Here is a 23,095-nt window from a genome sequence, read left to right on the forward strand (position 1 = left end):
TTACACAGGGCCTATGTATCTGGAACCTGATCCTGCTGACTGCAGCTTTTGGCCATTGCCTGTCCTCTGGAGAGCTGAGTGAAATAAAGACCTCAAATTAGCTTGACACAAGTCCATTTTTCCATAGCTCTTGCTACAAAACTGTAGCAATAACTCAAATCTGTCTATGCTCAGGAGCTGTGTGGTTCAGCTACACCTACATGGCATTTTGTTTGTTACAACCATGAACTGGCAGAGTCCACACTAAGCACTGCAAGACACAACAGCTAAAAAAGCTGGGAAAAGATGCTCATTTTCAAGGAAAAACCTGTGCTTTATACCAATAAAGAGTATTTTATTTATTAATTTCTAAAGGAAAACCTACTACATATGGAGCCTGAGCTAACACATATTAAACTGCTGTAGGTGGTTTTATTTGCTTGTCTTAAAAACAACGTGGCATTTTCTTCCACTTTCAGAATCTGATTAAAAATAGTTTAAGATGACTTGGTAACAGATGTCCAAACCTCAAGTAAAAACATGACCTATGACTTCTGGCTATTAGCAACTATGAATTGAATACATTTTTCCTAGGAAAGGGCGCATGCATTCCCATATAGAAAATATGTAAACCCTAAGAAAAACACTACTCTGCCAGAACACCTTCTAGCTGTAGGACTGGCATACTTTAGACTTCAAACACTAGACTACAGCTGATTTTCCTATGGCTGTTCATTCATTCTGAAGAGGAATCACGTCTATTGCCTACTGCAATGAAACAAAAATGTCTAAATCTCTTCTAGAAAACCACTCCTAAATAATGCTGTTCTCTTTGGCTTAGACACAGGTACAAAGCTCTGAGATTATGCTCAGAGTATTAAAAAAGACATGTTTTTACACCCTTGCTGAATGAAAATAGACACAGCTATTGAACCTACCCAACATCAGTATTATATGGTATATAAATATATATATAAAAGTGTATATAGTGTGAGCTAATTAATATCCCATTAGTATTCGTATTACTTACATTCAAGGCATACGCAGAGAGCAATTAGAATCTAAGTTAACAACTCACTTCTGAACCAGAAAAATTTGTTGTGAATTTTTAAGTGGCAAAACTTCAGAGCTTCCAATGTGTTATTTGTTCTGCTGCAAGTGCCAGTTATTATGCCTTAAGTGAACATCAATTCGTAACTTACTCAGTGTTTTCCATTTAATGAAGAAAAAACTATTATATAACTGAACTTCATAGCACCATTGTTATCGGCCAGGTTTTGTTATTTTCAGTTTTTTAAACAAAGAAGAAAAGGAAACTCTGGCTTTAATTTTAGCTGATGTCTTTTAGCGAGCCAACTCTTCATCCAGTAACCCCAGATATACTGACTTGTTTTGTATAGCATGTCTTGATCTTCTTCTCAACTTCAGCAGCAAGCAAATTAAAAATTGGGCTCTGGTTCACAAATGTTTTCTCTTTCCCTGCCTGCTCCCCACACACATACATACTTCCCATTTTGAAGATGATTTTACAGTCTTGCAACAGAGAGTGTTCCCTAAAGGTTTGCCTTGATTTTCAGGGCTAATTTTGTTTCTCTTTTTTTTGTTTTTGTTGTTTTAATAGGAACAGCAAGTAACATGCTATGTTAGGGCAAAGCCAAGCAAGCCTATTTTCAGGAAGCTGCTTTATAAGACATGTAGGCTCCCTCTCCATTTCCTGGGGACACACAGAGTGGAGACACACTGCCAATACTGCCTCAGTAAAGGGTTCTGGTGTCTGAGCTGCAGTTTGAGTGTGCAAGGCCTGAAATGGTTATTTTATGTGTGAGTGTCGGCCATGATGTCTTGCCAAGGTATTCTTGGGAAAAATGCCAGTGATGTTCCTCTAGGTGACCCAAGCCAAGGTTTTATTTGACAGAGCGGCTTGATTTTGTTTCAGTAGAAAATGTGTGTAGACCCAAAATACACAGCATATTACTATTTTAACATTTCATCAGAAAAAGAGAGATTAAGAAGAAAAACAAAATTTGGTGCTACATTCAGCTTACCTTCTCATTCCATGCCCACAATCCAATCCCAAGAAATGCTATGCCAAGGAACTAAAGGAAAAGGAAAAAAAAAAATCAGAGCAGGAACTAGAAATTTATGGTGGGTTTTGCACAGGGTTTTTTGGGGGGGGTTCTTTGTTTATTTTTTTTTTAAAATACACATTGATTCATCTTCTCTGTTGGAGAATCAATTTTATCAGGACTGAGAGACACGTATAATATGTATCTCGTTGTTTATTTCACAACTCAACCATTGTAACTTGAAGAATTTAAAACTTGCACAACTCAGGGATGTTCCACATAGGAATAGTAAGTGCAGTAAGTGTCATTTTATCAGCACTGAGCAAGTTAAGTTCTTTTTGAGTTTGCCAGATTCAAAGCAGACTCCACCATCAAGCAACACATTATTTTACTATTGTATTACCACCACCTGCACAAAGTATCTGTTCTCACAATGCTCTCCCAGTGACAGAAAGTCCTTTTAAAGTCCTAGACACACATGTATTATCAATTTTAGCAATGTTGTCCACAGAAAATAACCTATGACTGGGGGGGGGAAATAATAAAAACAATACTGGTTTGAAAGACTAAGAACTTTTTAAAGCCATGAAATCAACACTTTATAACTTTTCTGATACTGAGCATTTCTGTGTTTAATAACGGAAGTTAACATTCCCTTTCTCCTCCAAGGGACTCAAAAGCTCCAAACTCAAAAGTTCCCTTTCCTCCACTAAGGAGAAGGGAACAGCGTCCCGGATTTTGTTACATCCCTGTATTTCTCCATTCCACTGAATAATTTAGAGGGCATCACCTCCCTCCAAATCTACAGGGTTTCCATACAAAATCTACACTAAAGATTAGTGAGACAAGCAAAGCAAGCAGAATAAGCATTCCATCTCCCAACATCATTACTGCATATTTGGCATGATACAGTAGCTATCATGTAAAATGTTTAAAAAACACACAGCAAATGTATGAGCACATCTCCAAATGTCCATCTGTCCAACTTGCATATCTGGTTTTTAAAACCTAAGCGCTAACTAAAAAGAAAACTATATTCACATTAGTATTAGAGCACATAATGAATTGTTGCTCAGACATAAAACCCTGGTCTTCTTTGTGGTTTCTCCACACTGCATTGGCGTGGACTTACTCTGGCACACAAGTACTTTTTCTCTTAAGATCTGTGTAAACAGTTAAGTATCCTAATGATTTTTCCTTTGCAGAACAGGACAAAAGTGGGTTTCTGTTGAAAAGTGGGAGGAGGCAGGAACATAAACTTTAAAAGCTTTCCCAGAAGTGATTTCAATGTTTTCAAAGAAAGATTCCTTCTTTCTTACATGCACTTTTTTTTTTTTTTGAAGGGGCACTTCTATCTTTGTACCACAACAATATATGTAAAAGCATAACCCAATATCAAGTGAAATATGCGCACTGCAATGCCCTGGAGTTCCCTAACGCCCATTTCATTTCTCTGACTTTCTCCTCCAAGTGTGCTTTTCCAGCTACCCAAAGGACCATGCATACTGGGAATGAAACTTTTTTTTTTACTTGAAGAGTCATGACTGTAAATTTAAACAATACTACAAGTTAGCATTCTTCAAAGGAAACCATTGCAGGCTTGGCCACATTTTAACACAAGATAAATGGAAATTTTTCCTAGATAGAAAAACATAACTGTTGGTCAAGAAAGTCTTACTTCAACAGCCTTAATTTTCATAAAGTATGAAAGGTGGATTTGAGAAAGTCGGTACAGCCTCCTGTGATACACTACCTGAGCCAAGAAAGGTCATCTTACCTGTATCATGACTGCTTTTTTTATTATGGTTATAAAGCTTGCCAGAAGAGCGTGTGTAATCCTCCTGACTGCAGTGATTATTTGAAATTTGAGATAAAGCTGTTCAAGTTTCCAAATCTCTCAGACAAAGATCTTTTTTCAGCAACAGTCTCCTTTCCTTCTTTCTTACACAGCCAAAGGCACAATAGTTGAAGGAACAGGAGTTAAGGGGGGGGGGAATAGCTATAGTATTATAGAAATCCATAAGTTGCATTTGGAAGTGGAAAATTGTTATTGGTAAGAGGTATAAAAAATTATGTTTTGCAAAAAGCTTAATATGGCTTTGAACAGAACAAGTGTGGAAAACCAGAATGAAAGAATTTTATCAGTGCATACGAATGTAACTTTACAGCCATACACATCAGCTGCAAGTCTGGCTCAGATCCACTCACTTTACATACTTAATCTAGTCAAGTGTCCTGATCCTTCACCAGAAGTTGAGACTTAAGGATAAGATTACCTCATGGGTTGTAAAAGGTGACTTAGACTACAGGGTCTCAAGTCAGGCCTCCAATTACAGACTGGGCAATCAGACTGTACTATACTAAACTGAAGCACCTAAAAAACTGAGATTGTCAAGCTTCTGTCAAGAAAAAAAAAAAAAAACCTCAAAGTTTTCAAGAGGCTCAAAAAATTGCATGCTGCTCAGTCCTCTCCATACCCTAAAACAGAAATGCTCTTTTGAGCAGATAAGAAACAGGAACAATGAACAAGATCCATTAGGTGAAAAAGGTTCAGAATGAAATCATGAACTCTCATATGATACTACAGAAACCAAAAGCTTAATGGCGTTCAGAAAAAAGAGATCAGATAAATTAACGGAGGATTCATAGCTATTGAAGTGTGATTCTGATGCAGCTCCTGGCTCAAAGTTTTTACGCTGTTGCTCATTGGGAGATTACAATCAGGGAAAGATCTCTGTGTGTATGCTTTTTGTTTAAATGTCTCTTGCCTTGGAGAAACTCCACTTGCATTACTTGAGATAAAATATAGAGGTAGACAGACCACTGACCTAAGCCCTTACAATCACACCCTAAAAAGGCCCACCTTCACAGAAACACAGCCTGCCATGGCAACAAAGCACATAGGAAGGCTATCAGTAATCCCCACCGGAAGAAGACAGCTGTTCATGAGAAGACTTACACCTCTCACCAGGATTAACTTTGGATTTTCTTGACAATTATGAAATAAACTCCTGCATAGCCTAAAAATATCTGGAAGTGCTTAGCAAAAATCCCTCTATTTGCTCTTAGAACCAGAAGTGAAACTGGATGCATATCCTGATTATCTTGCGGCCCTTCTGCAGATGTCTCAAGGACAGTCTTGTTCTGCTTGCTTGTAACCATAAAGAAAATCTCTTCACATCTGAAGCACGTGGGAAGATGGTGAGATGGCACACACATAATCTCAGTTAAGTCTGGAAAATTTAATTTATATCCACTAAATTATTCCAATGAGCAATAAAAAGGTGGAAGTTTGCCTCATTATCTACAAAACATTTAACAGAGAAAAAGTCTCAATTCTCCACAGACATCAAGTAAGACCATTTGGCCTAACTATAAATGGTCACTGGATCTGATGCAGAGCTTGTAAAATCTTGATACCTTTCCTTTTCTATAAAATAATTTGCAGGAGAATATTAAAACATTCCTCTGGAATACAAGCCTTACAAAAAAACAGGCATAGTAGTACTTTCTCAGCCGTAGGTTTTCTATTCACAAACATAAAACAAATGCGTTCCAATTTCTTCTTCTATAAAGACTATATGTATTTAAAAATAGAACATGTAGCAATACTTTTACTGTTACCCTGCTTGTAAAATTCACATGTGGTTTTCAGAAGTGAATTGATCAATAAGTGTTTCAAGCTGCACATACCTTATTCTGGGTCTTGCCTGGGTGGAGGAAAGTGATTCTTTGTTGCTAGGGATGCAGCACCATACAGCACAGCAGTGCATTTAAAGGCTACTGGGGCAAATACTAACAGAAACACTAGAAAAACTTTGAGAGGCGCTTAATTGTAGAGGGATCAGACATGACTTCACATACTGAATTTTTCATCTCAGCTGACATTCTTAAATAACTTGGCACCAGTTTTCAACCAAAAGGATGACAGCAGCAGGCCAAGCAGTAAAAGGTTGGTTAATGAGCCACGTGTATAAACCAATGTATGTACAACTGTGGTTACATAAAGACTTGTGAGAGACAGAACCCTAGCACAGCCACTAATTTCACCTTCCCCATAACAACACAAACACGCTATCAGAAGCCTGCCAAAATTGTCAGAGTTCAGAACTAGCGCTTACTTGCAAGAGCTTTTTTGGTGTTTAGCCTTATATTTTGGCAGTGTGAAAACGTTCCACCTGCCCTTTCCTGAAGGTGCAAGAACTTTGTGCACAATGTTAGCAAGGACTGTTAGCAAGCAGATCTATAAGGATTCCTATGGGCACTTCGGTGTTTCTTCCATGGCAATATGCTGTAGGTTATTCACAGAGCAAGACTTCCTTCTGTGTGAGTTAAGTCAGCACAGCACAGAAATACAAGGTACAGTATTTTACTGACAAGCACAGCGGTGATCAGGACAACATGAAGTGTAGTATTTCACATCCTGAAATACAATCAAGAAAACACAGGACTTCTGAGCTTTGTATATATATAAAGCAGTGCTGACAAGCTCCTGACTGACTCCAAAACCCCAGATGAACAATTTTTCCCTAAGCACTTCCTCTGCAGTATTCTGTGCTCAGACTCACTCACAGATATTTCAGCCAGAATATTCACTGCTTTCTTTAAGGTACTTTATGCCAAATCAGTCATTTTGCTTTTGAAGCCAGGGCAAAAAGGAGCTCTGTCTGTCAGAGCACAAAGGATTTTGTTGTTGGTTTTGTTGCTTGTTTGTTTTTAAGTAGCTCTGACAGAAAAAGCACCAAGCCAGAAATTAAAATAAGGTTTCACAGTTTTTTTCTCCCCTTCATGCCACTGATGTGTACTCTGCTTAAAATATGTCAGCTAGCGTTCTTGCAAAAAGATCTTCTCAACCCTACAGCTTTTGCCTGAACCAATATCACATGGAAGGAAGGTATCAGAAGTCTGCCCTTGTTTCTTTTTCCATACACCCCAGTTTCAAGAACTTTTTCATTCTCAACACAAATTGTTACAGCATCTCATTTTCACGTGGCTAAACAAACATGCTGACGAAAGGAGAGGCAAACTGCTCAAAGTATATATATACATTTACACGTTATGCTAATGCTTACAAAGAAGGCATTCTCCTAAAGCCTATTTCTTGTTTGCCTTGAGACACTACCAGCAGAAAAGCTCCATGTATGACAGTCAGTGAATGAAGATGCTGTGTAGGTGACTAATTACCATTTTAGTTCACGGTGACATTCAGATATAGACTACAAGATGTCACATATATTTCCATTTTATGTGCAGCCTCTAAAAAAACATTAAACTATATTTCACAGATAACTGTCTCAGTAACACCTTTTCCCTCCTGATACAAAACACACATATGGAAGAAAAAAAAAAAGAGATCCCAGTTTCCACACATCTTGCTCAGCTAAATCAGAGACTTGACTGGTTTTATAGAATTATCCAAAGTAGAAAAGCAGACACGAGAACACAATGAGAAAAGCTGTCTGCTCCATCTTGCAGGACTCTTAGCATGATGTTCTCTAATGAAAAATTAAGCACATTTGACCAAACTTTTTAAAGCAAGATACTATGGCTGTTAACGTATGTTTCATTTTCACCAGTTTTCTGTTTTGACAAGTAACCAAGATAGATACACTCAGTCCTAACGCATAGTCAATTGCCATTGTTTTCTTACTGCCTTCTCCAGTTCTTTAATTGCAAAAGTAAGACATCTGCTTTCTGTTACTGTTGTTCTGTGTATTTATTTTATTGCTTTCTGGTGGTGCAATTGTAAGCACTGCCAATCGGCTTGGAGCAAGAGTCCCTAAAGACTGAAGTCCCTCTCCTCTTGTCCGTAGAAATTGATATACAAGAAAACAGAAAAAGGAGAATGAATTGGACCCTATTTCCCCTGCTTCAACTTTCAAATAACTCCTCTCAAGCCTAGATAAAATAAATTTAACTCTTTTCAAATGCACACAGACTCTTCAAACTCAGGTCCTGATGTCTAAAGAAAATACTTCATTTGGAGCAGATTTATTTTAAAGCACATAAAATTTATTCATCACAGTCACTTGTTAAATTCTTCTATTAAAGCTTTTGAGAGTTTAATATTTTTGTTTCTATGGGATATAGCTCATTTCCTAAAACCAGTACCTTTTTTCCCCATACAAAAATCAAAGACCGTTAACGTCTTTGGTAGACTACCACTACCACACAAACATTTAAAAAGCCTACAGAGTTGAAGTAACAAGACATCTCCATTAACTGTCACTTTGGTACATGCATCTGGCACAGCTCCTATCCCTTCTCTTCTACTCTTCTTTACACTCTCAATTCCTCTTCGTTTCACAGTACTCTTCTCTGCTCTTCCTGAGCCCAAAAGACTTTGTGGAAAGACTGAGAAATTCTGCTGCACACACCTCTTCAAGGATCTCTTCCCCACCTTCAGTTCTGAACTACATTAAGTGCTCCATGTCCCTCTACTTTTCCTGTCCAGTTCCATCTCTCCCATACCGTTCCATCTCTGGATCAGTCCTCCACTGCAGCTTCTGTGCCCAAAGTCAGTTTCTATTTTTAAAACGGCCCAAAATTATGTAAGTGGTGGTGTAGCAGTGTATGAAAATAGAATGGGTTTAAAACACAAATACAAGCAGCAGAAAAGTATAAAATAAGATAATCAGGGGAAAAAAACTAAACCTGAATTCCACATCCTCTAGCAGTACACTCATTACTTCTTTTCGGCAATTTCACAGTGCAAAGACATAAGTCTTCTCATTCTGGCCTGTAAGCTAAGAAAAAGTTTAAAGGTAAAGAAAGCATGTTCTGTTTCAAGCTAAGGTGAAGGAAAAGGTCTGGAAGCAGTATTGTAAATGGGTCATTTTCCAGATCTGTTGTGCTACCCAGGACTAGCAGCTTCCAGCCCGAGAGGACAGCTAGACCTCCTCCGGCTGTCCTCTTCCTGCCACTGTGCCAATCTCATTCATCCCAAACCACCCTACCTGAGCTTCAGACTATTTAGGTGCAGCCCCACTATGATTCTTCTTCATGTTCTTTTCCTGAAGCTGCTGTTCCACTAAAAGCAGAAGTTTAAAAAAAAACCACAAACAAAAAAACCCAACCAGAACAAAACATAGTATACATTAAAGTCTCATTAGGAAACCGATACACAAATATTCACTTATTTCAGCTACAAGCAGTAAAGTTGTAATGCCTAATTCAAGCATTTGATACAGCAAACTGAAACAATCTGAGCTAGTCTTTTTCCTTAGTAACAAATTGGCAATTGAGTTGCGTACACAATTGATTGAAGTGGTGAGTACCTCAAAGTGCAGAGCCAGGAAACACAAACAGGTAGGTTTGTCAACACAGTACGATATTCTGAATGTTCAGCATTTCCTTTTGAGAAAGCAGTCTCAGCTTCTAGCTGTGCTCACAGCTGAGACAGGGACAAGAGAGAGTCCCAAGATCTTCTATCCCAGCTACAGAAGCTGCCGCATCCCAGGCTGTTTCAATGGTCTATACTCAGAGATTCATTTCCTTCACTCTGCAGAGAAGCAAGTGCATATGGAGGATGAGGGAAGTATGAGAACACTGAACAAGTCTGAGCAGAGAGGCAAGTGAACCCCATCAGCTTTACAGACAAATCTGGGCCAAACAATGTAAACTGGCTCTCCTACTTAAAACAAAAGAAAACAAACAAAAAACAAACAAACAAACAAAAAACCAAAACAAACAAAACCCACACACACACATATAAAACCAAACCAAAAAAAAAAAACAACAAGCAAATGGTGAACACACCCTCAATCTGCAAGTGCACATAGAACTTTTCCTAGCAAATTCCTTAATAGCTTTATTGCCTCTTACCTTCACCAAATGCTCACTCCTGGTTCTTTTTTAGGGTCCCCCACAGTAATATGTTTAAAACCATTTACAAAGAAATCGGTATCACATTTATGAAGAAATCATAGCTTGAAAAGGTATGAAGTGCACTGCAATTCAACACCATGCCAGAAGCCAAGTTCAAGTATCCTAAGTTCCAACCCTGATATGATGTAACTGTATAGCCTATCACACCTCTCCCCTGAACAAATCTGACTCAGAACTATACACTCTACAATGGCAAACACACACATATATGGCATATGTTAATATACAAACTAAATCAATTTCCAATAGTCACAGCACCCAGTGCTGGAGGATGCAGGATAGAAGCAGACACCAGAAGGGCTGTGGTAGGTTTATTAAGAGTTATTTGACAGCCTAGTAACTCTTCACTATACAAAGATGCAGCCAAGAGTGTACAGAAACCAGCACTATTTTGTCAACACAAACAAAAGCACAACCTCAAAAGTCAGAGCAGCTGTGTGTATACCTATGCATACCTTGGGTTTTGAGAGAAATGTGGGGAAAACAAATAAAGCTCAATTTCCAATACCCACACACAGTTACTACCAGCAATCCAGACACACAAAGCCAAATTACAAGACAGATGTTCTGTAAATATTGGCCAAANCTCAAAGTTTTCAAGAGGCTCAAAAAATTGCATGCTGCTCAGTCCTCTCCATACCCTAAAACAGAAATGCTCTTTTGAGCAGATAAGAAACAGGAACAATGAACAAGATCCATTAGGTGAAAAAGGTTCAGAATGAAATCATGAACTCTCATATGATACTACAGAAACCAAAAGCTTAATGGCGTTCAGAAAAAAGAGATCAGATAAATTAACGGAGGATTCATAGCTATTGAAGTGTGATTCTGATGCAGCTCCTGGCTCAAAGTTTTTACGCTGTTGCTCATTGGGAGATTACAATCAGGGAAAGATCTCTGTGTGTATGCTTTTTGTTTAAATGTCTCTTGCCTTGGAGAAACTCCACTTGCATTACTTGAGATAAAATATAGAGGTAGACAGACCACTGACCTAAGCCCTTACAATCACACCCTAAAAAGGCCCACCTTCACAGAAACACAGCCTGCCATGGCAACAAAGCACATAGGAAGGCTATCAGTAATCCCCACCGGAAGAAGACAGCTGTTCATGAGAAGACTTACACCTCTCACCAGGATTAACTTTGGATTTTCTTGACAATTATGAAATAAACTCCTGCATAGCCTAAAAATATCTGGAAGTGCTTAGCAAAAATCCCTCTATTTGCTCTTAGAACCAGAATTGAAACTGGATGCATATCCTGATTATCTTGCGGCCCTTCTGCAGATGTCTCAAGGACAGTCTTGTTCTGCTTGCTTGTAACCATAAAGAAAATCTCTTCACATCTGAAGCACGTGGGAAGATGGTGAGATGGCACACACATAATCTCAGTTAAGTCTGGAAAATTTAATTTATATCCACTAAATTATTCCAATGAGCAATAAAAAGGTGGAAGTTTGCCTCATTATCTACAAAACATTTAACAGAGAAAAAGTCTCAATTCTCCACAGACATCAAGTAAGACCATTTGGCCTAACTATAAATGGTCACTGGATCTGATGCAGAGCTTGTAAAATCTTGATACCTTTCCTTTTTTATAAAATAATTTGCAGGAGAATATTAAAACATTCCTCTGGAATACAAGCCTTACAAAAAAACAGGCATAGTAGTACTTTCTCAGCCGTAGGTTTTCTATTCACAAACATAAAACAAATGCGTTCCAATTTCTTCTTCTATAAAGACTATATGTATTTAAAAATAGAACATGTAGCAATACTTTTACTGTTACCCTGCTTGTAAAATTCACATGTGGTTTTCAGAAGTGAATTGATCAATAAGTGTTTCAAGCTGCACATACCTTATTCTGGGTCTTGCCTGGGTGGAGGAAAGTGATTCTTTGTTGCTAGGGATGCAGCACCATACAGCACAGCAGTGCATTTAAAGGCTACTGGGGCAAATACTAACAGAAACACTAGAAAAACTTTGAGAGGCGCTTAATTGTAGAGGGATCAGACATGACTTCACATACTGAATTTTTCATCTCAGCTGACATTCTTAAATAACTTGGCACCAGTTTTCAACCAAAAGGATGACAGCAGCAGGCCAAGCAGTAAAAGGTTGGTTAATGAGCCACGTGTATAAACCAATGTATGTACAACTGTGGTTACATAAAGACTTGTGAGAGACAGAACCCTAGCACAGCCACTAATTTCACCTTCCCCATAACAACACAAACACGCTATCAGAAGCCTGCCAAAATTGTCAGAGTTCAGAACTAGCGCTTACTTGCAAGAGTTTTTTTGGTGTTTAGCCTTATATTTTGGCAGTGTGAAAACGTTCCACCTGCCCTTTCCTGAAGGTGCAAGAACTTTGTGCACAATGTTAGCAAGGACTGTTAGCAAGCAGATCTATAAGGATTCCTATGGGCACTTCGGTGTTTCTTCCATGGCAATATGCTGTAGGTTATTCACAGAGCAAGACTTCCTTCTGTGTGAGTTAAGTCAGCACAGCACAGAAATACAAGGTACAGTATTTTACTGACAAGCACAGCGGTGATCAGGACAACATGAAGTGTAGTATTTCACATCCTGAAATACAATCAAGAAAACACAGGACTTCTGAGCTTTGTATATATATAAAGCAGTGCTGACAAGCTCCTGACTGACTCCAAAACCCCAGATGAACAATTTTTCCCTAAGCACTTCCTCTGCAGTATTCTGTGCTCAGACTCACTCACAGATATTTCAGCCAGAATATTCACTGCTTTCTTTAAGGTACTTTATGCCAAATCAGTCATTTTGCTTTTGAAGCCAGGGCAAAAAGGAGCTCTGTCTGTCAGAGCACAAAGGATTTTGTTGTTGGTTTTGTTGCTTGTTTGTTTTTAAGTAGCTCTGACAGAAAAAGCACCAAGCCAGAAATTAAAATAAGGTTTCACAGTTTTTTTCTCCCCTTCATGCCACTGATGTGTACTCTGCTTAAAATATGTCAGCTAGCGTTCTTGCAAAAAGATCTTCTCAACCCTACAGCTTTTGCCTGAACCAATATCACATGGAAGGAAGGTATCAGAAGTCTGCCCTTGTTTCTTTTTCCATACACCCCAGTTTCAAGAACTTTTTCATTCTCAACACAAATTGTTACAGCATCTCATTTTCACGTGGCTAAACAAACATGCTGACGAAAGGAGAGGCAAACTGCTCAAAGTATATATATACATTTACACGTTATGCTAATGCTTACAAAGAAGGCATTCTCCTAAAGCCTATTTCTTGTTTGCCTTGAGACACTACCAGCAGAAAAGCTCCATGTATGACAGTCAGTGAATGAAGATGCTGTGTAGGTGACTAATTACCATTTTAGTTCACGGTGACATTCAGATATAGACTACAAGATGTCACATATATTTCCATTTTATGTGCAGCCTCTAAAAAAACATTAAACTATATTTCACAGATAACTGTCTCAGTAACACCTTTTCCCTCCTGATACAAAACACACATATGGAAGAAAAAAAAAAAGAGATCCCAGTTTCCACACATCTTGCTCAGCTAAATCAGAGACTTGACTGGTTTTATAGAATTATCCAAAGTAGAAAAGCAGACACGAGAACACAATGAGAAAAGCTGTCTGCTCCATCTTGCAGGACTCTTAGCATGATGTTCTCTAATGAAAAATTAAGCACATTTGACCAAACTTTTTAAAGCAAGATACTATGGCTGTTAACGTATGTTTCATTTTCACCAGTTTTCTGTTTTGACAAGTAACCAAGATAGATACACTCAGTCCTAACGCATAGTCAATTGCCATTGTTTTCTTACTGCCTTCTCCAGTTCTTTAATTGCAAAAGTAAGACATCTGCTTTCTGTTACTGTTGTTCTGTGTATTTATTTTATTGCTTTCTGGTGGTGCAATTGTAAGCACTGCCAATCGGCTTGGAGCAAGAGTCCCTAAAGACTGAAGTCCCTCTCCTCTTGTCCGTAGAAATTGATATACAAGAAAACAGAAAAAGGAGAATGAATTGGACCCTATTTCCCCTGCTTCAACTTTCAAATAACTCCTCTCAAGCCTAGATAAAATAAATTTAACTCTTTTCAAATGCACACAGACTCTTCAAACTCAGGTCCTGATGTCTAAAGAAAATACTTCATTTGGAGCAGATTTATTTTAAAGCACATAAAATTTATTCATCACAGTCACTTGTTAAATTCTTCTATTAAAGCTTTTGAGAGTTTAATATTTTTGTTTCTATGGGATATAGCTCATTTCCTAAAACCAGTACCTTTTTTCCCCATACAAAAATCAAAGACCGTTAACGTCTTTGGTAGACTACCACTACCACACAAACATTTAAAAAGCCTACAGAGTTGAAGTAACAAGACATCTCCATTAACTGTCACTTTGGTACATGCATCTGGCACAGCTCCTATCCCTTCTCTTCTACTCTTCTTTACACTCTCAATTCCTCTTCGTTTCACAGTACTCTTCTCTGCTCTTCCTGAGCCCAAAAGACTTTGTGGAAAGACTGAGAAATTCTGCTGCACACACCTCTTCAAGGATCTCTTCCCCACCTTCAGTTCTGAACTACATTAAGTGCTCCATGTCCCTCTACTTTTCCTGTCCAGTTCCATCTCTCCCATACCGTTCCATCTCTGGATCAGTCCTCCACTGCAGCTTCTGTGCCCAAAGTCAGTTTCTATTTTTAAAACGGCCCAAAATTATGTAAGTGGTGGTGTAGCAGTGTATGAAAATAGAATGGGTTTAAAACACAAATACAAGCAGCAGAAAAGTATAAAATAAGATAATCAGGGGAAAAAACTAAACCTGAATTCCACATCCTCTAGCAGTACACTCATTACTTCTTTTCGGCAATTTCACAGTGCAAAGACATAAGTCTTCTCATTCTGGCCTGTAAGCTAAGAAAAAGTTTAAAGGTAAAGAAAGCATGTTCTGTTTCAAGCTAAGGTGAAGGAAAAGGTCTGGAAGCAGTATTGTAAATGGGTCATTTTCCAGATCTGTTGTGCTACCCAGGACTAGCAGCTTCCAGCCCGAGAGGACAGCTAGACCTCCTCCGGCTGTCCTCTTCCTGCCACTGTGCCAATCTCATTCATCCCAAACCACCCTACCTGAGCTTCAGACTATTTAGGTGCAGCCCCACTATGATTCTTCTTCATGTTCTTTTCCTGAAGCTGCTGTTCCACTAAAAGCAGAAGTTTAAAAAAAAACCACAAACAAAAAAACCCAACCAGAACAAAACATAGTATACATTAAAGTCTCATTAGGAAACCGATACACAAATATTCACTTATTTCAGCTACAAGCAGTAAAGTTGTAATGCCTAATTCAAGCATTTGATACAGCAAACTGAAACAATCTGAGCTAGTCTTTTTCCTTAGTAACAAATTGGCAATTGAGTTGCGTACACAATTGATTGAAGTGGTGAGTACCTCAAAGTGCAGAGCCAGGAAACACAAACAGGTAGGTTTGTCAACACAGCACGATATTCTGAATGTTCAGCATTTCCTTTTGAGAAAGCAGTCTCAGCTTCTAGCTGTGCTCACAGCTGAGACAGGGACAAGAGAGAGTCCCAAGATCTTCTATCCCAGCTACAGAAGCTGCCGCATCCCAGGCTGTTTCAATGGTCTATACTCAGAGATTCATTTCCTTCACTCTGCAGAGAAGCAAGTGCATATGGAGGATGAGGGAAGTATGAGAACACTGAACAAGTCTGAGCAGAGAGGCAAGTGAACCCCATCAGCTTTACAGACAAATCTGGGCCAAACAATGTAAACTGGCTCTCCTACTTAAAACAAAAGAAAACAAACAAAAAACAAACAAACAAACAAAAAACCAAAACAAACAAAACCCACACACACACATATAAAACCAAACCAAAAAAAAAAAACAACAAGCAAATGGTGAACACACCCTCAATCTGCAAGTGCACATAGAACTTTTCCTAGCAAATTCCTTAATAGCTTTATTGCCTCTTACCTTCACCAAATGCTCACTCCTGGTTCTTTTTTAGGGTCCCCCACAGTAATATGTTTAAAACCATTTACAAAGAAATCGGTATCACATTTATGAAGAAATCATAGCTTGAAAAGGTATGAAGTGCACTGCAATTCAACACCATGCCAGAAGCCAAGTTCAAGTATCCTAAGTTCCAACCCTGATATGATGTAACTGTATAGCCTATCACACCTCTCCCCTGAACAAATCTGGCTCAGAACTATACACTCTTCAATGGCAAACACACACATATATGGCATATGTTAATATACAAACTAAATCAATTTCCAATAGTCACAGCACCCAGTGCTGGAGGATGCAGGATAGAAGCAGACACCAGAAGGGCTGTGGTAGGTTTATTAAGAGTTATTTGACAGCCTAGTAACTCTTCACTATACAAAGATGCAGCCAAGAGTGTACAGAAACCAGCACTATTTTGTCAACACAAACAAAAGCACAACCTCAAAAGTCAGAGCAGCTGTGTGTATACCTATGCATACCTTGGGTTTTGAGAGAAATGTGGGGAAAACATAAAAAAATTATTTTCCAATACCCACACACAGTTACTACCAGCAATCCAGACACACAAAGCCAAATTACAAGACAGATGTTCTGTAAATATTGGCCAAATTTCTTTATCGCTCATATTATTTGCAGGGGGCAAAGTAAACAAAAGTGATTTCAGTTGCTTTTCAAACACAAGTGACATGGAACAAACAAGAGGCAACAAATGGCCACAATGCCATTTACCTGAAGGCTTTATTTCTAGGCAAAAGTTCCACAGTTTGGCAGTGGGGAAAAAAAAAGTTATAAACAGCTGCTTGTCTAAATGAAACAGACTGCTGTCCCTTTTATGTAGTTTCCAGGTAGTATCAAAAGCATCTCTATTATTTGTTATTCTCAAAAGAGGCATCGGGGCTTGACTATGTAGACAAAACATGTAGACAAAATCCTCTCCCCTTCTCTACAGGTGCCTCTTGAGATCACATATGGCAGCCCGGGGTGGTTTTGCTGCTGACACCTTTGCTGGATTTGTGCTGAAGATATCTACAACGTTATCACTCCAATTTAATTTGAGGGTATTAAACTTGCTTTAAGGATAAATGCATTGAATAAACAGAACCATACTGGAAGATTTCCAGTTCACTACAACAGAGCCTACTCTTATATAATTTCAGCTTAAACAACAGTATGAGCAGTATCACCTATATCATATAAAATGCTCATTTGTAAGTGCAAACTTTTATTCCCAATTTTATTGCCACTTTGAACTACATTATTTCCATAAACTATAGTTCCCGATGAATCCACTACCTTTGCCTACTGTTTGCACAAACCTTCGCTGCTTTGCACAAACACCAATAGCTCATCCCTCTGTCGACACCTAGTAGGAAAGCAAGGATTAGAAAATGGCTCTGAAGGATGTGGAAATGTAGTTGTAGTACATACGGAGGCTCCCTAAGAGAAAAGCTATGAAAAGCAAATGATGCTGTACCATTAAGACCCTTGTGCTGCATAGCTGTGCTCTTGCAGTCAGTCAGTCTTTGCCTACCACTCTCTCTGGATGAAGATGATGTTCTAGTACTGCAAAGATAACTTGCAGCAGAGAGTGTACGTGCCAACCAGATAATCTAATTTTCTCCCTTATCCGTAAAAGCAGAGCAGCTGTTTTTAAGATCCCACCTTACATACTTGTAGATAGTCATTACCAAGTAGGACAGTACCTCAAGACCACTTTTAAGAAAGCCTTAGAAACACTAGTATGATCTTCAAAGTAAAGTCTTCATGTCACATCTCAGTATTCAAACAGAGGCCCACATTAAAAAGAAAACAAAAATCACACGAAACAACACCTCAAGAACAAATGCCACCAAAAAAACCCCCAACAATCATGCACAGAGAACTGGATTTGGTTTGACTTTATGCATTCACCCGTCACTTTAACTTGGTCCAAGAACTGCAACTCCTCATTTGCAGGAAAAGTATTTTCTTTCTTTCTGCTCAGCCCCAAAAGGGTTTCAAGGCACAAGGTATATGAGCAGTACAAAGCAGCCATTTAATCATAAAAATATGAATACTGGATAAGTTTCCATGCCCAGCTGGACATTGTTATAGAAGAGAATAAAAGAAAGCATTTATTTTTTACTATTGATTGCCAGAAGTAAAACTCATTTAAACAACTTTAGCTGTTTCCCCATGGAAACCCTGCATAGAATCTCAAAAGGGACATCTGCAATCCACAGACTCCCAACTCCAGCCTTACAGGCAAATCTACTACAGTTGGCTTGATCAACTGCAAGATAATACAACTGTCTAGAACTCTGCTTTAAGAGTCCCACAGGATCTCGTTGGAATTGTGATGCTTTGGGCACATTACACAATACCAATGTGTTAGGGCAAGCAGACCTCTGTCAGATTGAGAGCCTCAGAGAGGCTCACAACTACCCCTGACAGCAGATTTCTCAGCATAAATATTAAAGTCAAGGATAGGAAGAGATCAAGAAATGTGTGTTTTAACAAACGTGTCACAGAAACAAAAGGGTAAAAGCACAAAACAGGACATTTTCTCAACTTTGCTTAAAAGGCTTCATCTTCTAAAGGAGTATAACTCCACACTACAGATAACAGATAATTATACATTATACAGCAAAGAAGGTGTATCTCCGCTGCTAACCAGAGACAGTTAATTCCTGCTAAAAATACCAGTGTCAAGAGGTATCCTGGTAGAGTAAGGGTAAAAACTTGAACATAAGTATAAAGGAGAACATGCACAGCATCAAACTGCTAAATCAATTTTGACACCTCCCTGCCTGTGCTGCAATTTGAATCCATGCTAGAAGAGAAGATAAACATTTTGCAGCACAAAAGTGCAAGCATAACAACTTATTTGAAGGTTTTCCCTCATCTGAAAAACACTTCTGAAGTCTTACCCAAAGACAATAGTGTCGGTTCCACTTTCCAGCCACTAATCCTGACAAACACAGAGACAACAGGAGAGGAGACAACTTGAAAGGCAATGGTATGCTTTCCCAGAGGAAGGTTTGGAAAGGAAAGCACTCTTAACATAGCTTCTCCAGCTTTCAGTCCTGCTTTTGTTTAAGAACAAGTGTAATTGGAAGTCAAATTTTTGAGAAGTAAATGCAAACTAACCAAAAAAATTTAATTGAGCAAGGAAAAGGAACATCAAATATATTTTTACTGTTTTTCAATAATTTCATCTACTGACCTCTTTGAAACAACTGAAACTATTTGTTATCTTGACCAACACGCCCAGGGAAATCCAGATTGCTCTTCTTATCTTCTCTTCCATTTCCAGCCTAGGAGATTTCCCCATTAACCTGTGCTGTAGTACATCCACTACAACCATATTCATATACTTTTAGGTATTTCTTTATTTAAGCTGAAACATCAGGAGACAGAAAGAGACCTTTAACTTTGATCCTCCCCTGCTGCACAAAAACTGCAATTAACCCCACGCTGAGCTACCCAGAGACAGAGTAAGAGGTCAGCAGAACACAGCTGTACAGGCCATCAACATGACTGTGGAGCCATCAGCAAGAATCCTCCCCTTAGTACCTCATGTCCTTTTCTTAACTTAGTGAAGAAATGTGACCACAAACAAACTGGAACAGTAGGAGGTCTGAACATATGGGACACACAGATGGAATGAAATTTAACCATCCAAACAGAGTATCATATACTTAAGGACTAAGAAAATACCTGCTATAAGCTGAAAATTTATTCATTGGGAACACAACAGAAGACAGCTTTGAAATTGCATGCATCAATCTGTGAGCTAGAAAGTTGATGGAATATAGAAAGGCAAAATAAATTTCATGACATTTAAGAAAACATTCTCAGAAAGAAACTAATTGCTCTCTAAGTTTCCCTCAATTCTATTATCTCTGCAAAGGTCTAGTACAGCATCACTAGTACAGCTATAGCCTGCTAAATGATTGTGGGCTCTTCTTTCAAATGTCACTGCCACTGGCAGTGCCCAACTCTAAGAGTTAAAGCATATGGATTACAACTCCTGTATGAGACCCCACTGCACCCCATCAACACTCAGCAATGAAATTGAGTTCTCAGGATTTTTGTACATGGACCATCATACTTCATAAGTAGTTGGGCATGTCAGCATAAAACTGCACATTCATTAACTACACTTCAACCTCAAGGATGCTAGGGAGACAAGGCATCCCAGCAAGGGAACACTGAAGTACAAACACACGAACAGAAACATACAAGATTACACCCCCTAAAACTTTGGGGTGGCAGGTGTTTTTATTAGGGAACACGTCTTCAGCAGATCCTTGTGTGACTGCTAGACTCTGGTCTCCGTGGTAGATCATCTAGCTTGTGTCATACAAACAGCAGGTAACTGGGTTTTCTAGGATCAGCCCCATAATTGCTTTAACCAAAGTCACTCTCATTTTCATTTGAACCTTCATTCAACAGTCCATGGTCAGCTCTTCCCACCTGCCCTGAAAGCACAACATGCTGTTTGCAGCACGGGGTGGGGTTCCTCAGTGCATGCCATTTAGATGTGTCTGCATAAAAATCACCAATTAATTCCATGACATTTGGTACAGCACTGACCCCTATTCAGACAGAAGGCATGAAAGGAGCCCAGTGTAATGCGACTGCGTTCCCAGCACTGCCACGCTATTCTGGCTGCACTCACATGACCTCTCCTTGGTTTCTGTCACTGCCAAATGGGCAGAGAACAAACAAGAGCAGGGTGGCGTGTCAGATTCTCTCTCTCTCCCTCGATGCACCAAATCAAACAATTATACTCTACAGCAGTCCCCCTCAGGGCACTAAAAGAGAGAGCAAGGGGAACTGTGTGTATGAAGACAAGAGACACCACCAATAGCTTTTTGTCCCTCCTTCAGTTAATACAGTAATTAGCACTACCAGATCTTGCCTTGGGTGGAGCAGAAGGAAAAACCATGTATGCCCCAAATTAAGGAACTGAGTTGTCCTGCCCTGCCATTACAGTAAAGACATATGATTTTTATATAACAATGCAGGACAACAAATCTCATAGATTTCTACATTGTCAGTGTGGTCTATCACTGACTTGTTCAGTGCTCCTACTCTTGCCTCTCCTACACAATTCCTACAAGACACGGATGTCTGAGGCTGTGCTACAAGAACTTACAAGCCCCATTTTGGAAAATGAGTTCCTGTACTCTCAACTAACATAATCACATATACATACAAAAAAGAGCTTCTGATCATCTATGGGGTCGTGTGGAGGCTGAAGCTGTGAAAGAAGCAGCAGAAGGAGAAAGCCCACATCCCACAATGTTCCAGTGACTAGGGGATTAGTTTTGGCTGCTGGCTGACTGTCTATCCCCATAAGACACTGCATCTATTTATCCAAAAGTATGAAACACAACTAAAAAAATTTTTTTTTATGTTTGAAAAAATTAGGCAAAATATGCACAACAATCAAGATATACAAACATACTTCACTGAGGCACAATTCCCTCTAATTTTCCTTTTGACTTTAACAGTAGCCAAGAACTACTAGAAGCTTTTGAAAATTCTCCCTATAATTATTGCTAATGTCCACAGTACCTGACTTCAGAGAAACAATTTATTACCATACTTGTAGACAAAACTAAGAAGTGGACAAAAAAAAAACCATAGTGAGAAACCAGTAAGCTTTCCTTAATTCAGTTACCATTAATTCACATCACAGAATCAGAAGACTACAAATAGTACCACTGCATTTGATGCCAACTGCTCCATCTCCTCTTTAAAAATAATTTTTATTTTAGAAAGACATGAGAATGCCCACCAGCCTTACCATATCTTCTGTTACTTAAAACTGCAAGAAGTCAGTTTTACAAATGAAACTGTTTTATATCTCCATCTGAGAATAACTAGCTGTGTTTTTGTATTCTCTCAGTTTACTTTTTTAAATGGTTACCCCCTTGCAAAATTAAGGCATCTTACAGATCACAGATTCCCTGGAGAAAAAAAGATGCATCATGAATACAGATTCTCCTCTTTGCATCAGTTGAGGGATTCCCTCAGTTCTTGGCTCCCAGTAAATACAAAATAATTTCATCCAGTTTGAGTCATAAGATACTCATATATGCTTATTAAATACAACCATTTCTTTCTCAACAACCTCACCGATCAATGTAACACAGACAGACATCCTGGTGCTCTTCCTATTTCTGCCATATGAATCAGCAATAACTGTGGGAGCGAAACCAAAGACCCTAAGCTGCCCGATAGTGTGTCCTATGCACTGCAGTAAACCACAGAAGAGTCTTTTTTTGCTATATTTTTTCACTATATTTCCATGTAGCTTTTCCATAAGTCAGGACTGAAAACACTGGAGGTTTGCACAATGCCAGGGGAAGGTTACTCTGTGGGTCAATCTCACCTGACAGGAGCAATACAATTAAGAGCTCAGCTTAAGCTCTGACATACACTTTCTACTTAATTCACTCTTCCAAATCCCGTCACCAAGGGCTTTCTGAGTAATCCAGCCATTCCTTTTCTCCTGGTATATGCAGGAAAGGCAATAACACAGCTGATAAAATCACGAGGAATACATGTATGTATACACTGGCCATAAGCACACATTCAGAACTTTGTACAAAAGTTCTCCTCCCCAATACACAGACTTCTAGGGTAATGAGAGATATTAGTGAATGCAAAACCAGAACTTTGATACATTTTTATAATAATATTTTTCATATTGATCAGAGTTTTTTCTAGCTTTAAAAGGCAAAACATGATCAGACACTAATAAAAATAGTACCTGGATCTCAGGCTCTTCTTCCTTTCCCTTTTTTTTCTCTCTTTATTCTTTAGAGTGTGTAGCTCTGAGTCCTTCCTAATAAGTGCACTGCAGCTAATCTTACAAATTGAGAATTTTATTCCTGTGTTCAGTGATGTTGAAAATTGCCTACTTGTAGAAGTCCCCTAGGAATTATACCAAAAATAATGCTATTCTTGGCACATACAATGCACGGTATGGTAAGCTGCATGGTAAGCATCCAGGTAAGTTTTCTTTAGCAAGGAAGTTCATTTCATAATGAAAGTTAACATATCACCCTGCCTTAACCTGCAAAATAAAATTAAAAAAAAAAAAAAACAAACACCAAAACCAAAATCCAGAAACCTGAAAAAT

The 23,095-nt window shown here is 38.7% G+C and overlaps 1 protein-coding gene across 2 annotated transcripts in view; it reads right to left on the bottom strand.

Annotated features, from left to right (window-relative positions):
- The window catches only part of TSPAN5 (tetraspanin 5), a 90,799-nt gene that overhangs the window by 22,148 nt on the left and 45,556 nt on the right, over positions 1–23,095 (bottom strand). Inside the window, exon 2 of one of the 2 annotated variants that reach the window (XM_017822235.1) lies at positions 2,025–2,075. The exons of the other annotated variant lie outside the window; for it this stretch is intronic. Within the exon in view, the coding sequence (XP_017677724.1) occupies positions 2,025–2,075 (51 nt within the window). The remainder of the gene's footprint in view (positions 1–2,024; positions 2,076–23,095) is intronic. 2 annotated transcript variants of the gene reach the window in all.

This window comes from Lepidothrix coronata, unplaced genomic scaffold (genome assembly GCF_001604755.1).
Source record: "Lepidothrix coronata isolate B3197 unplaced genomic scaffold, Lepidothrix_coronata-1.0 Scaffold96, whole genome shotgun sequence".
In the NCBI taxonomy this organism is placed as follows: domain Eukaryota; kingdom Metazoa; phylum Chordata; class Aves; order Passeriformes; family Pipridae; genus Lepidothrix; species Lepidothrix coronata.